Genomic DNA, 15,974 nt, shown 5'->3' with positions numbered 1-15,974 from the left:
AAACTTATTGTGTGTGTGTGGGTGTGTCTCTAGCAACCAACCACCTGTGGACTGGGAAATGTTGCTAAGCCGAACACTTGTTGCCAATGGCTGACGCAAAAGTTTGTGAGGGATATGCATGGCTTTGCGAGCAACCGGCAATTGCGAAATTTGTTGGTAAGGCGCAAAAGGTTTAAAAATTGTGCTAAAAAAGAGCTTGAATGGAATGTAGGGGTATTATTTTAAAGTAGGCTCTCAAGCTGCGACTTTTGTAAAATTGCCATCGTGCCGTTTTTTTTTTTTTTAAGGAGGTCGGTTCTTAGGCATTGCGAGAAGAGCGTGGGCAAATACCGTAACATTTAATTCAACACTTCTATACACGAGTATACATGAAAAGTCTGTAATCTTTTCAGTCTGAAAATGGAGGCCAGGGTATATTTTGTTTTTAGTTTAAATTTCGTTTATTTGTTCACACACATTTTAAGTACTTAGTTCGGCTAGGGAAATCAACGAAAATTTTATTGAAAAATTATCTTTTGGCTTTGCTTCTACAGCCAACCGGAGATCATGCGGCCTGTGACGGTGGATTTGCCGCGTTCGCCGCCCGCCGCGGCGCTACTTTGGCCCACCTTCATGGCTGGCTTGAGTGGTGCCGGAGCGGGTTTCTTATCGTCCTCTGGTTTCTTAGCGTCGGGTTTTTTGTCTTCGCTCGGCTTGTCTCCAGCTGCCGCTGTGGGCTTCGAATCGCCCGGCTTGCCATTCGGATCCTTTTCCTTCTTGTCATCGGCCTTCTGATCCTGTCCGTTTTTCTTATCATCGGACTTGCCGGCCGGCGTGGCTCCGCCGCTGGTCTCATTGGCCGCCTTAGTGCCGCTGGGCGTAGTGGTTGTCGCTGCAGCTTTTGTATTGGTGTCCGGCGTGGAATCCGCGGGCGCCGAAGGCGCTGCACTTTTGGTAGCTGTTCCAGCAGGCGCTGTTGGCTTTGCCGCTTCGCTTTTGGTTGCTTCCTCCTTCTTGGCCACCGCTTCCGGCTTTGCGGTTTCATTTGGCTTAGGCGCCGCAGGCTTAACATCAGCGGGCTTTGCTGGTGGTGCCGGTGCATTGGGCTTGGCTGCATCGCTTCCAGACTTCGGCTGTTCATTGGGCTTAGCGCCACTGGCAGCAGTTGGTGGCTTAGTGGCTGGCACCACGGGCTTCTGTTCGCCTGGTTTTACGCCAGCAGCAGGTGCTTGGGGCTTAGCATCGGGCTTATTATCGCCATTAGGTTTCTTGCCATTAGCGGGTTTCTTGTCATCTGCTTTTTTATTATCCTTGTTGTCCACGCCGTTGCCTTTCTCATCCACATTCTTGACGGATGCGCGTGCGGCCGCTGCCAAGATGGAGGCACCTCCGCCGGCGCTACTTGCCGATTTTCTGGACTGAAAGTCCATCGTTAAGTAAACTACAAGCTATTTGTGATTGCCGAGTAGATTCTACTTACGCCATTTGCGTCTGGTTTCTTCTCATCATCGCCCTTAGTGATTTCATCAGCTTCACCCACAGAAACCTCATCAGCCGCCATCTTCTTTCGCATAAACTTCACATAGGCTACGCGAGTGGCACGCGTCACTTCGCCCAGATTGGGATTGAATTCTGCGCATGAGGAGAGACATCAGCTTCAAATCAGCTTAATTGTTACTTTTACCCACCTATCAACTGGCTCTGATCCATCTGTAGACCCTCGTTTGCCTGCTCAATTATCTTGCGCCTCAGGCTGCGCTGGCTGTGACGCTGCATGGAGAAGCGCTTGGAGCCAATGGGATTCGCAGTAAACGTGTTCTTTCTGGCAATGGCATTCCAGTCCTTATCGCTGGGAATTAAAAGCAATACTGGCTAAGCATTAAAACCTATCAAGAAGCGAATGTGCCTACCCCTTTTGGGTCTTCTTTCTGCCTATGACCTTGGCCAGTGAGGAGAAGATGTCGAGTCCGTTCGCACTCTCGTCCATTTCCTGCTTCAGGTTCTCCACAAAGCCAATCTGGAAGTCCTTCATAATGCGACGTTCCATTACTTTGCCTTTGGTGGTGCGCGCGGCAGCTGTCAGGGAATGGGAGATTGATTGGGATTGAGTGGTGGGTGGCTTAGCAACATGTTGTGTCAAAGGCAGTGCTATTACCTTGTGTCTTTTTCTCAATGTCCGGCACTTCCCAGCTGTTATTGGTGAAAATCTCCAGGAGCTCAAAGCGTAGTGAACTAATATCCTGCCGCACCTCAATGATATCATCCTCGGTGATGCCGTAATCGTCACGACGCCGCTGCTCAGCGGTCACATAGCGACGCACCAGCAGCTTCATCACTTTGTCATGCAGCGTCTGCGCCTTCTCCATGGACTTTCGCTAGGTGATGGGATGTGGGATGAGAGATGGGAGGGAGGGAGTCAGTAACATAAGTGCTAAGCGCATTTGCATTGACGCAGCAAAAGCCACAGGAGCTTTATTGAAAATTATTTGCCAAAGGATTTGTCTTGATTGCGGAGTCCATGGGCTAGGGTTAGGCTGGAGCACATAATGTTTTCGGGGTTGCCACCTACCATGAAGCTCTTGGTGCGAGAAGGTCGCTTGCGTCCAAGTGTCTTGCGCAACATTTTCATGTTGGGGCACAAATTAAAGGGCGGTGGTATGGTGCCACCATCCTCAAAGTAGCTCATCCACAGCTGAGACCGGGCAAACTTCCACTCGGTATCGGCACGCTCCGAAATGATTTGATACGAATTAGACATCATGGCAATCAGCATGTTGAGCAACACAATAATATTGATAACCGAGTATGAGCCGAACATCAGCAGCGCCCAGAAGCGTGTGAAACTCTTGATGCCAGCCAAATCAAAGGAAACGAGATCCACAAGACCAAAGGACGCCCAGAATAACGACTGCGAGGTCTCAAACAAACTGCAAATTGATATTCCTCAGTGCTTTCTCTAGCAGGTTTTTTACCTGTTTGAACTTACTTGGAGAATCGCCGCCAGATGGTGCAGGCCTTTTCCTGGTCATCAAAGTCCGCCACATCAGGATGCAAGTGATAACACTTGTTCTTCTCCAGTTCCGCATAGTACCAGAGCAGCTGGTTTAAGCCACAGCCAAAGGCAAACAAAACCAAGGTATAGATAAAGAAAAATTTTATAATATCGATAATCATGCGGCCCAGTGACACTTGCAGCGGTCCCAAATGCGGATTAATCGAGAATATATGCACCAGCTTCAAATAGGAGAAGACCATGCCCGCAGCAAAGGCACCCTCGGATAGCAACATGGGATCAAAGGGATGCCAATGCTCACGCGGAAAGTAGGGATCAATGCCTCTGAACCACAAATCGCGCTGAAAAGAAGTAATATAGACTCTGTTCATAGTCGACAGTAAATTGATAAGCATTTAGGAAGTAATCGACAAGTTATCAATATGTTATTTTTATGAAAACGAAACATAGTCAAAAACAAAACGATTAAACCACGACAAAAATTAATGGTTAACCACCAGATAATTGACAAGTATTCGCTGCGTAATCAATAATTTATCGATAATATATCGACCGGGTTCGATAAATTATCGATTTTTAATCGACAAGATATTGTAAATATATCCATTTTCTGTTTCGTAGCCTCAGCTTACATGCACTATGATCCAAGCGGTAGCTCTACAAAGTATCCAAGTGACATAAAACATATTCGATATATAATCCACAATGTTCCACAGATCCATGATATACTCAAATAAGCCATCGGAATAAAGACTCTTGAGCTCCTCGAGAATAAGCGCCGCTATATACATGATAATAGCCAGTTCAATAGGTCCAGGCAGCGAGCCGCGTTCGTGTTTCCGCCAATCCTCCAACATGGTCAACATCCAGGGAAAAGCCAACAGCTCGAAAGTAATTTGCACCACGCGCAACGAAGCAGCGCCCAAAAGCACTAAAGACAAAAAATGTTTAGGAAAGCAGCTGATAAGCCATGGATATATCCGTAACTCACTCAAGAAAAACATGTAGGAGCAGGAGTGTGTGATGAACTTAACGAACGGCTTGCGCATGAATTTGGCACCCTCCGAGTCCGGCGCCAGGATATACTTCAAGCTATAGATAGGAAAACTACAGCCCAGCTTGATTACTTCCATGAGCTGCTGGGAGGCTTGTTTACGTCGAAAACCAGGTAAGCCCTCATACCAAATGGCTGCTAGCAATTGTTGGACATTAGGATGTGCCACAAACTGTCGAAAATATAATTATTAAGTGGTATAAGTAATTTAAAGGACATTAGCGATATCCTTACCGTCTTTTGCTTGTACCGTATCGCCAGTTTCAGGCGATCCAGAGTCTGCCGCTGGCCAGGACCCCAAATTGCTTGCGATGGTTCGTGATTAAAATTAAGCATCACCTCCAGCTCCATGGAAGTGCGTGCGTGGTCCAGAAGTGCCGTCACAAAGTCCTGCACCGCTTGACGCATTTCCTGATCCGAGCAAAAGGCATGTATATTAGTTTATATGAAACATTTTTAAAAATTTTTACGCTTTTTGTGTACAATTTACTGGGTCAATCATACAATCAATTAGTCAGTCATTCAGTCCTACCGTATATTCCGCACGAAACTCCGATTCCATGGCTTGCAACCGCTTCAGTTCCCAGGACAATTGAAACGCGGTGAGCACAGGATCACGTGAGCTCAAAGCTATCAGCGAGCTAGCCGAGAGGGCACGATAAGCATTTATACGCGACTGTGAGTGACGCAGGGAGTCGGAGGTCTGCGAGGTCACGCACTCATCACAGCCGCACCTACAAAAGCAGATATTTTATATGAAGCCCCAATTGCAATGTGCTGTCCACTCACTTGACATCGTGAGGCATAGGCAGCGTTGCACCGCGATCCAACAGGATCTTGAGTATCTCGTAATTGTTGCGATGTGCAGCCAGAATCAGCGGCGTTATGTCCGTAGTGAATGTAGATTTGGAGCGATCCACCGATTCCCAGCTCTGTTCCGAAGGAAGCACTAAGTTATGGCTGATCAGAGTGTGGACGCATTACTCACATAGGGTTGTCCCTCCTTGTGATTGCTCTCCTCCCACTGCAGGAGCTCTTCGACAGCCTCCACATACTCCTCGGATATGGCATGCAAAAGAGCATCGCCCACCTCAATATTATTCTCAAGCAATATTACCATTAGATCAAAATTCTCATTCTCAATGGCTGAAATCAGTGCGGAGCGATTCATGGGGTCCGTGCAGTTGATGTTAAACTTATCGGATGGTGTTTGGGCATATTCCTCAAGAATTCTACGAAGCACATGTGTTGCTATTAGGCTGCCAGGACAACACAGAGAAATACTAACTTTTTGACACCTGGTAAATCACCACGCTCGCAGGCCAGAATGAAGTTCTTTTCCACATCGCTGAGTATATACTCCTCGGCCATCATCAGATCGTAATCCAGGCGGGAGCCAGCCGCCTTTTCGGCATCTGTTTCCGTCATGGCGCGGCCTTTGTTAACACAATATCGAATTCAATCAAAACAAGCAGAGTTGCCAAACACTTCACATTTTCAGTTAACACAAAACGAACTATCCTGGCTTAATCCTTTTTATTTATGAGGGGCCTCGGACGTATCCCTTTGTGCTGCACGATGTTGTGCCTCCAATTAGCCGCGTTGGACTGCCCGCAATGGGCCAGTACAGCGTGGTATATGCCGCTAATTACATTAGCGTTGGGCTAAAACTCGGTCAATGTGTATGCAAAACAAGTCAATGGGCCCCCTCAGGGCCCTATGATAATCGCCAATTGACTTCAGCTCTCTGATTGCTAAAGCAGAGAAAAAAATGAAAAAACATTCCGAACATTTTGCATTTGCTCCCACCTCAACGGGCTAAGAAGCGACGCACGTGAAAAATGCAAGGAAACAAATGCAGAATGTGAGACATAAATTATGTTCGATTTTCGATTTGAGAAGCCCTAGAAAACGGGCAGGGCAGCACTCGTTTACTAAAATGTGTTATGCCCAGGCAGTTACATATACAATCTGGTAATCGATGATAACAAAAATAACTTAGGGAACAAAAACATGTTTCAGTTTAATTAACGATTATATGATTTCATTGTCTTTTTATATTAAAGTCTACCGGGCCCTAAATTGATCATTTATATATAAGTAATATACATTTAAATATTAAACAAAAATCTAAAACAACAATTGAATAGATTGTTTTAAGACTTCACGGACAAAAATAATTACACAAGATAAAATAAACATGTTATTCTATTTAATACTTTTATTTATGATAAAGGCATTGATATCTTTTAAGCTGATTTTAAGTGAAATATTTCTGAATATTCTTAGGGACTCAATTTTTAACTTCATTAATCGGAAAATAATTTATTACAATTTGTAAGTTTACTTTTTAGGCATTTATAATAAGAATAGACTTCTCTTATAAATATAAGATTGGGTAAGTGACCACAAAATTTTTTTTTGCTAGAATCGAAAATTGGAAACAGAATTAGGTGTGTAATTAAATAGATTTATACGCTTAGTCTACCACACCTGTGAAGCTGCAAATGTATGTGACTTTGCTACCTTTATGTATAACAGTTAGCTATGCAAAAGCTTCATACAAAGCTTTTATTACACTTTAAAGCATATTTATAAGCATGAAACTTAAAAGCTTCAAACTTTGCTCTTAACAAAGAGAGAAAGGGAGAGAGAGTTGTAAAGTAATATGAACATTCTTAAGATTGCCATAAAATACATTTCCAAGAGAAATTGGCATAGCAATAATTAAGTTGAGTTAACTATAAATAAGCGCAGCAACAAGTTGCATTCATAAGAAACCTTTAAATAAAATAATATTTGGTATATTCCAATTGAAAAAGTTAATTAATAAAAGTTTTGATAAATTTTTTAAATAGATGACATATCACTGACGGATACCGCATACAAAAGCAACAACTGTCTCTCCGGTTGTATGGGGCAAATACTTGACTGCATTTCGCGCTGCCTACTTTTGTGCGTTCTCAGTGCGTGTTTCTATGTCAATGCACTTGTAAATTAATGCGCTGCCTGGCAATGGGATGTGCGAGTGCTCGAAAATCCGCGGGAGAGAAGCTCCTTTGACATGGACCTGGCACAGGTTGCCACAGTGGGTGGCAAGCACAAATGGCGTCGTACGTGTTTAAGTTGTGGAGAGTGCAAGGTGCACGTAGCGCATTGCAACTTGCAGAGTGCAATGCACTTCGCTGACATTTCTCTGTGTGCTGCAAATGGAATTTCGAAATTAAAGTAGCGAATGTGAATGAGTGGATTGTGAATAGGTCGTATTAGTGATTGTAACCAACGTGTGAATTGAATTCTCAATCATTTATACAAACACAGGAACTGCTTACAAATATAGATTAACTATATTGTATCAAGAAAATCAAGAAAGAAGGTATAGTTCGATTCTAGTAATACCTTCTGAAAGTGCACTAATTCCAAAAGTTCATGTCATTATCATTAAACTTTCCTATGAACTAGTTCCCACTGCTGCTGTGCCTTGAAAATATAACGCGAGCGCTTGAAAATGCTTAACTCTTATACAAGTAGTCCTCACTTGTATCCAGTTTCCCCTTAGGTGGCCATTTGCGTGTGCAGTGCGCATAGAGCGTGGTAAAAGCCGTTACACTTAATGAAACATTGGCCTCCAGAAGACCACGAGCACACACACGCCACCCCCTGCTAGATGGCTTCTCCTGCGCGTTGACAGCAAGGCTTTCGCTTCAGCAGGCACTTCTAAACGAGCGAAATGTATCTTTCAGCCCTTCAGAACCAGAGGACGTTTTGCTGCTTGTTAGCACAAGTTGCACTTTCACTGACTTTAGAGCCAAAAGCAACAGCAACAACAACAACAATTACAGTATGCTTACAACTTTGGAAGCGGGGTGAACTTTTGCTTGACAAATTTCATTTTTTTCTGCAGAAGATGCAGGTAAATATTTGAAATAAAATAAAAATGAAATAAATATGCATTGTCAACTTAGGTGAACTTGTACCTTTTAGCAAAAGACCAAAGCGACTGACTTAAATAGAAGAGACCACAATTAAAACAGGAATACTTGAGATACAACAATTCCAGAACAGCTGTGTTCGAGTGTGCTTTTAAATCAAATAGGAATTGTATTCGGATTATAACTTAGAAATACTCAATAAAAAAGTATTCTAGAAAATGAAAACTCTTCTCGATTATTGGTTTGCTGATATTGTTGCTTACGTTAACTTCGCCAGTTACTATAATATGCCAAAAACTTATTCTAGAAAAATGCTGGAAATTTAAATTTGTTTAAAATATTTTTCCAAAAATAATGTAGTTAAACAAATATTCTTTTATACCAAGGAGTCAACCTTGCAGTAAGGAAATTTAATATGGCTTTTATGCAGAAACAAATAAATATAGTCCAATTTAGCAATATATATGCGAATTTTACAATTAAAAAATAGATTAAGCTTAGTAAGTTCTTTACATACAATTAACTTGGTTTTTTAGTACGCTCAGATGCTTTACGAACCTGGAATAAGCGGCATGCAAATAACATCAAAGCAAAAACCGTAAATCAATACCCCTTTCACCCTCAAACATTTTGCATTGCGGTCAAGTTGCATGTGATATTCTTGAAGAAGGTGCATGTGTATGGAACAATAGACCCAGGTGTTCAGTTTTTTAAAGAGAACAAACAACGAGATTAACACTACGAAAGTACGTGTAAAACTAATGTAGACTCTATCGAGCTGTTTGAAAAACAATACGACTTCAAAGCGGCTCCGGTTAAAGTTAAAATGCCCGTTAATCATGAATTTATTGTTGCCATTCTTCCTTCGCATGAAGAACTTGCACGTAAATAGCCGCATCTCAACTTGACCTAAACGAAGAAATAAGGGAACAGAAAGGAAAGAAAATGCACGCCCATTGGCCACCCACATACAGGAACAGCACGAGGGAAATTCACCACCAATTGTCGCCCGGCTATTAAAGCCGACGTCAGTCTGTGGCAGGCGCTCAGTGCACAACTTGGTGGCCAGGCGAACGGACCTACCACACCGCAAGGATAACGCGCGCCGGTAAACTGTTGCCGGATAAACATATATATAATTTCTAGTTTTCTATTCTGTTTTTTTGTCGTTACTGAAGTGTAAACAACATTACACAACTCTGTATATAAGCATACACACTTTATATCTAGGGGAGCATCGAGCTATAAAGTACAAACAGAAAAAAAATATAAAACATTTCAGTGGCAACAATTTCAGCTTACAGATTCGGAACGGAGGCGAGGAGTCCTGTTTGTTTCCAAAGCTGGGTGAGTGAAAGTGCCTCTGGCCGATTGCAGCTCAAAGGATACGCCAATGTGCATATTATGCTGTAAATATGTTTTTGTTTTTCCCTGGCAGAGTTCATTGACTGTCCTTTCAGAGAAACAGATTCTATTATTTCTTCTGTTTTCTAAAAAATGTTATTATTGTAAAAAATAATAAATAAGGTTATTTACAAGCGAAGTATATTTCTAAAATTTATCTTTTAGGAAAATGCTCCTTTTCAAGATATTATTTCAATAGTTACGTATACGCCAGGCTATCCACAAATTTACCTTGTTACACGAACGTATACAAACACATAGGAAAATCTCTTTTTTCTCCATAAGTTAAAAAAAAATACGTGTTGTTATTTATTGTCTGATCCACCTCTTACTTGTTGTTTGCAAATATTCGCGATTGCGTGGGTGCCCCTAACGCAACTAACATTGCGATTTTCCGCATTTATTCAACTAAATTTCTATCGAGCGATTGGAATTTCATTTTACGGCTGTGAAGTATGCGACTGAACAATTTTTCATTTTGTATTTTGCAAGAATTTATATTAATAACTAAAACGATGGGAGATTCAATGAATATGCCTTTGGGACAGCCAAACCCGAAATATGTAAATTTAAAATAAATTGCTTTTACTCTGACTGCGGTCTTGACTAATGGATGTGCATTTACCATATCAAGCATTAATTTTGCATTATCGTAAAAGCAGAGATATTTAGCGTTATAATAATTATATAAATGTATCGTAAATATTTATGAACTTATAAATGTCAGATTTTGTTTGTGTTATACGAGCTGTATTATAAATAAATATGCCCTATAAAAATATTTTTTGTTGTCTATGATAGATGCCAAGCTGAACTTTGACTTAAAATAGAGTACAATCCATACAACAAAATGTTCCACAACAAGCGATGCCATAAACTAGCTCAATAAATTCAAAAAGTGTCTCGCAACTAAATACGAAAGAAGACCATAGAAATCTGATAAGCCAGGCGCAACTAAGAAGCTCAGAATGCATCAGGTGCTCAGCTATGAGACGGCTGTGAGGGCCAACAGCAGCTCGCGCGAATATCGCGAATATGTGACAAAACGCACCTGCGCCTCACTTCTGCTCACCATTGGCTTCTTCATGCTCATCTCAGGTGTGCAAAGCCGAGGGGGTTGTGGGGAATATGCTGTGGGACATGCTAATGAATCGTTTGTTTGGTTCGCAGGCTATTTGCTCGGCAATTTCGTGACGGAACGTAAATATTACATACGTCAGCTGCTCACAAAAAAGGCAATCAAGCTTGACGATGGTGGCGGAGGCGACGGCGAAGGCGACAGGTATGTGCAGCTGAATAGCGTGGATTATGGCAATTTACAGGAACTGCGCGCCTATCAGAAGAACAAGGACCAACTGCTGGCCGCCGCCCAGGTGCTGAACAAGCTGCTGCAGCAGGACGAGAGCGAAATATATTTGGCTACATCCTTGAACACGGAAATCTTCAACAAATACATCAGCTGCACGCAGGACATACCGCCGAACACGAACATTAAAGCCAGTCAGTTTATAGAACAGCTAATTGATAATACCATAGCCAGGCAGCGGGATTGCATGCGGATTATTCAGGTGGTAATCGATAATCATCTGGCCAACAGTCAGCTTTAAGCCCAATGGACATAATGGAAGTAAGCGTTAAACTGTCGCAGTCGTTAATGTGTTTTTAGTTTTAAATATAAATTATATTCTGTAACAGACAGAAATTATTTTAAATAATGTAGCGCAAAGATTTCTATGAATTTTATATATATATATATATATATATATATGTATATATATATATATATACATATATATTTATGAGCTTGTGTATTTGTGTGTGTGCGCGTAGACAGTTTTCATATTGTATTTTCAAAGCAAATAAAGTCAAACCATATTAATATGTGTTGAAAATAAACTGTCAGCCAAGTCTGAGCCGAGCAACCTTGTCCATTAGTTGCGACTCGTTTGACAAATGATGAGCTAGCACAACAATAGATCGGCTTAACATAAATATATTGCTGTATTTATATATATAGGTGTATATGAAGGAAACGTAAACTAAAGCTGAAAGCTTTTGTTTTTTTGGGTCTTCAAGTTTTCACACGCAGTCAGCGCAGGTGGGCGTTCTGTAGCGCCTCCGGCGTCAGCAATTGGATGCTGTGCTGTGGGTGTGCACGGGAGAGCTAATCACCTGAGGAACAGCAAAGCGCACAACTTAACCAAATTAATTTTTTATTTTTGGTTTTTTGAAGTTTTGTTTTTTGAAATATGTAAAGCAAAGTGCGCAGAGTTGATGCAACACAAGAAATTAAAAAAAGAAATTATTGGACAAGATTTATGATATTATTAGTTGTATCGACACTTTGTTACATAAAAATCAAACAGGTCAGTTTCGGGGCAGGGCTGGGCTGGGCTGGGCTAACTGGCCCCAAACACATTCATAATTAATGGTTTCCACTTGGCATTTTGTTGTTTATGAGTGTTGCCCGCAAAATCACATCATTATTGATTGCGTGTTTTATTGGTGTGAAATAAATATAAAACCATAACGAAATTCTAATTAAGTAGTCTGCGTAGAAAGTTATCTTACATAACTATTCATAGCTTATTCTAATTTAATTTAGTCGGCAGTTATTTGAAAAAATAAAGCATAATTGTTATACTCCGCGCCCAAACAGAAAGAGGTATATTCATTTATTGCATAGTTATTAAAAATATAACCGTCCGTCCATGCGATTAGCTGAAATTGAATGTTTTTATTGCACAATCATCCCAAATTGATTGGCTATAATGTGCTTTCTTTAATATCACTTAATAGTCATCATCATTAAAACTTGATTTTTGAATGATATTTTATAATCCTGATCCAAAGACTTCAAACATTTATGCTATGTCTCAAGTAGCTTTAAATGAAAATTTTTTCCTAAAGCCTAATTTATTTATTTGAGTCTAATTTAAGTGCAAAATTAATCTAGAGGCCAAGCCATGACCACAATTAATATAAGTTCAGCTGTATCACAGTTATGCTAAATTGAAATCTGTAATGAAGGATTGGGGGAAGAAATGTTTAAGATATCTCAAAGGCTTTATTGATACTTTTCATGTATCTCAAATGAAAGTGTCAGTTTCAGCAGCTACAATTTAATTGCAGGGCTTGGAAATCCGCATATTGACTTATCGTACATATATATTGCATTACTGTATCAATCACAGATGTTTAATCAAAGAGCAAGTTTCTCCGGCATCACTTTGAGTAAAAAGAAATCAAAGCGAGCCGAGGCCTCTTTGAGAAATGACAGTGTACTGAAGACAAATGTCTAGGCCTGATGGAATGGAATGATATGATGGAACAAAGCGGCGCTGCCTATTAATGCCCAGCATGTCAGTAGCCTAACAAGAAGACAATGTGGGGGTATCAAAAGTCAAACTGAAGCTGCCTTTTGCGGGTGTGACCACAGCGTGGCGCACAATTAACCGGCTGCCAAATGATTGATTTAGCTTATTTAAAAACCCATTTCGTATAATCTGGAATGGACGTAACCGTATGAAACTAAAAGCTAGCCCGAAACATGCGATAGCTACCAATCCATAACTGAAGATCCGTATCAGATATGTCTATGCGAAGAAGATGATGACGATGACCTCCAAACTTAAGCCCCAAATCCAAAGCGAAAATGCAAATGAGACCAAAATGCGTTGGCAAATGTTGTGCGTGTGTGTTGTGTGTGTGCTTCCCCCTCCTCTCTCAGCAGTGCCATCTATATTTCACACCTTAAACGATTGGACCAATGAATCCCTTGCTATTTCATTTCTATATTTGCATTTCAAATTATTGCCTGCTGCTCTTATTGACATGTTTATTTTATACGCGCCGCACACAAAGGCCTTTGTCTTACCAACGATTATTTTGCCTCTTTTTTTTAACCGATCGAATATGAACCAGCATATCATATTTTTTAACAAATTTCTCAATTATTTTGTGCTATTTATATAGACATCTCCAAGTTGATCGTTCATTTAATTTGCCACTAATAAATATAAAAGCCGATTGGCTGCATATTTGACTGAGGGATTGACTGAGGCATTTTGACAGGCGCATGTCATAATAGAGACACGAATCCCTCAAATCTCACAGTTGAGTTGAGACACGTGTCTATCAGACAGGGGGAACACCCCACCCAAACAGTAGTTATGAGTTGTTGATAAAAGGTGTGCCAAGTGGCATAAACTATGTTGTAAAATTAGCGAAGATCAATTAAAGTCTTACAACATTTCGCTGAATTGCGGATTGAGACGTTTTTTTAATCCAAGCCCAGCTACGAATTGCCATTAACATATTTGCAAATCATAATCACAACAAGTTTATTCCCGAAAATTTCTTGCGAACATTTACATTTTTACGGCACTTAAATGCTGGTATTTAAGATGATTATATTATATTTTTCAAAATTTTTATGAAACTGAAAAAGATATCCCAAAAAAATAAATAATATTAAGCTATTTCTACCAAAAGATATTTATAATATTTTGTGTTTAGAGACTTGCACACAAAAATGGGTCTGAAAATCAAAAATAATGCAAGGAAATTCAATTTAAAAATTACTTTTTCCATTGGTACAGGGTATAAAAAATGTCATATCTCTTAAACAGCTTTTTATATTGTTATGTATTGTAGACTAAAATATATTCGCAGCTCATTTGAATTTCATTTCGAACAAAATCTTAGTTATAAAATAAATAATAATGGGTAGTTTAACATGACGTTTTACACTTTTCATTAGTTAGCTATAATAGCCACAGTGAGGGTATGTGCTGGCTCCTTCAAAATGTATCAAAACAGCAACCACAAGACTTCATTAAGAAATTACCCAAAGCCAATGGGTCCTCATGGTAGCTGGCATTTTCAATTTCCAGTAGTTTTCAAAAAAAGTAGTCAAAAATGTGGCTCACGTTCAGCCCGGAGTTTATTTCGGAATCGTGTGCAGCTGGCGCTGCGACCAGGTGATTCTGGACAGGCTTTGCCACTTGCTGGCTTTGGGCCCCTATCAAAATTTGCTCAATGCACAAAATGCCAAAAGCCTGCCTAGTTGGCTGCCAGGTTGCCAGGCACTTTTTGGCCAAAAGTCAAATTGAAAATTTGTTTCTTTGAGGCCAAGCAGAGAAACGCATATACGATACATATGCGATAAGGCGGTAAACCGAAAAGGGTGCAAACGGGTTCAAAAGCGCACAAGGCGATGCGACTCCACTCAAATATCAAAAGTCACGACGAAGAAAGCAGGTTTTCGAGTCATAGGCTATATGGTAAGCTATGGCAAGCCGTGGCACGGCATGGTATATGGTATAGTGTGCTATGGCTCGAGATCGAAATTTGGTTTTCTTTGGGCGCAGGCTGCGCCTTACAATACGTTCCGCAAATACGAATAATAATATGCACTAAATGATGTGGCTGTGACTGTGCCTGCGCCTGTGCCGACTCCAACTGTTGTCTCTTGGCCATGTGGCAAGTTGTCATGCCACACAGCCGCGCTTTTCACTGCCTCTGCCTGCCGGGGGCCGACAGCGAAAAAGCTGCGCAGTCAAAAACTTCACAGCTCGTCGCTTGCTAAAAACTCAACTCGTGCGGTATTCGTGATTTGTTACCAATTTTGTAACGCACTGGAGGTCATAGGCATTATCTGATCTTATTAGAGGAGTAGTCGCTTGCAATTGGATTTTATTTTCCATTTGTGGCATTTGAAAACAATTCATGACAAGTTCACATAATTTGTACACCCTGAACCTATTAAAAATGTGTATAAGGGTATATTGTATTTGTGCATAATCCATCGATCTAGCCATTTCCGTCTGTCCGTCCGTCTGTCCGTCCATCCGTATGTATGAACGCAAGGATCTCAGAACATATAAGAGCTATAGACTTGAAATTTTAGATGTAGGTGCTCCTAGTTCCCGCGCAGATGGAGTTTGTTTCCGATAATCGATAACTTACTCCGTTTCCATAGGTAATACACTTTAAAATAGACTTAAAAGTGCAAGGTAGTGCAGGTAAAGCAACACCCAGACGCAGACGTGGCCAACAGTTGAAGTGCGGCCAATAGTTCAGCAAGGTAAACAAAAAGTTCATGCAAATACACACATGGGCAATTTGCAGACTTTAGTTGCACATTTGTTCAAATGTTGGTCAATACGACAGAGCTTAGAGGAAATGGCTAAGCAAAACGGAAATCAGCTGTGCGGATAGTGCGTAGAGAAGAGCTGAGCTAATTTGCATGCGCAAATGGCGCTAATTTGAGAGAAATTTTTACCGCGAAATGGCCAGAAAATTTGGCGGAAGCTACAGCCGCGGTTAAGGCCTGGGCAAGTTTGAAATGTGGCGCGTGTTCCCGCTGGCCTCTTGGCTCTGTAGCTCTGAGTGCGGCTCATTAAGATTTAGCCAACGCTGCAGGCAAGGATGTTAGCTTGGCCAAAACCAGTTGCTGTTGCCACGCGAAGATGCGACCGAATGCGGTTAAATAACTTCAAAGCGTCGTCATAAAACAGAGCCACAGCCGATTCGAATTGGAAAGTGGCCAATGATGCGACGTCTGCCAAGCTGTCGAAAATGCGACATG

At 41.1% G+C, this 15,974-nt stretch overlaps 2 protein-coding genes across 3 annotated transcripts; one reads left to right on the top strand and one right to left on the bottom strand.

Annotated features, from left to right (window-relative positions):
• Window positions 1–416: 416 nt before the first annotated feature.
• On the bottom strand, window positions 417–5,659 carry trp (transient receptor potential). Its single transcript, XM_002055905.4, has 14 exons — window positions 5,335–5,659; window positions 5,035–5,278; window positions 4,836–4,978; window positions 4,579–4,780; window positions 4,281–4,457; window positions 3,984–4,218; window positions 3,625–3,923; window positions 2,966–3,333; window positions 2,549–2,906; window positions 2,135–2,354; window positions 1,890–2,055; window positions 1,668–1,828; window positions 1,460–1,611; window positions 417–1,397 (listed from the first exon to the last, which is right to left on the bottom strand). Exons 1-14 carry the CDS (start codon window positions 5,472–5,474, stop codon window positions 528–530), a joined length of 3,735 nt encoding a protein of 1,244 aa, XP_002055941.1. The 5' UTR covers window positions 5,475–5,659; the 3' UTR covers window positions 417–527.
• Window positions 5,660–8,933: 3,274 nt separating this feature from the next.
• On the top strand, window positions 8,934–12,041 carry LOC6633023 (uncharacterized). Of its 2 annotated transcripts, XM_015170438.3 has the most exons (4): window positions 8,934–9,086; window positions 9,157–9,325; window positions 10,184–10,480; window positions 10,553–12,041. In XM_015170438.3, the coding sequence occupies exons 3-4, from the start codon at window positions 10,351–10,353 to the stop codon at window positions 10,987–10,989; spliced, it is 567 nt and encodes a 188-aa protein (XP_015025924.1). In that variant the 5' UTR covers window positions 8,934–9,086; window positions 9,157–9,325; window positions 10,184–10,350; the 3' UTR covers window positions 10,990–12,041. The 2 variants fall into 2 exon arrangements, with proteins under 2 accessions (XP_015025924.1, XP_070063488.1); XM_070207387.1 differs by having other exon boundaries at window positions 9,022–9,325.
• The last annotated feature ends 3,933 nt before the right edge of the window (window positions 12,042–15,974 follow it).

Source organism: Drosophila virilis, chromosome 2 (genome assembly GCF_030788295.1).
Source record: "Drosophila virilis strain 15010-1051.87 chromosome 2, Dvir_AGI_RSII-ME, whole genome shotgun sequence".
In the NCBI taxonomy this organism is placed as follows: Eukaryota; Metazoa; Arthropoda; class Insecta; order Diptera; family Drosophilidae; genus Drosophila; species Drosophila virilis.
The sequence above is the reverse complement of the archived record's forward strand: the minus strand, read 5'-3'. Positions and strand labels throughout refer to the sequence as shown.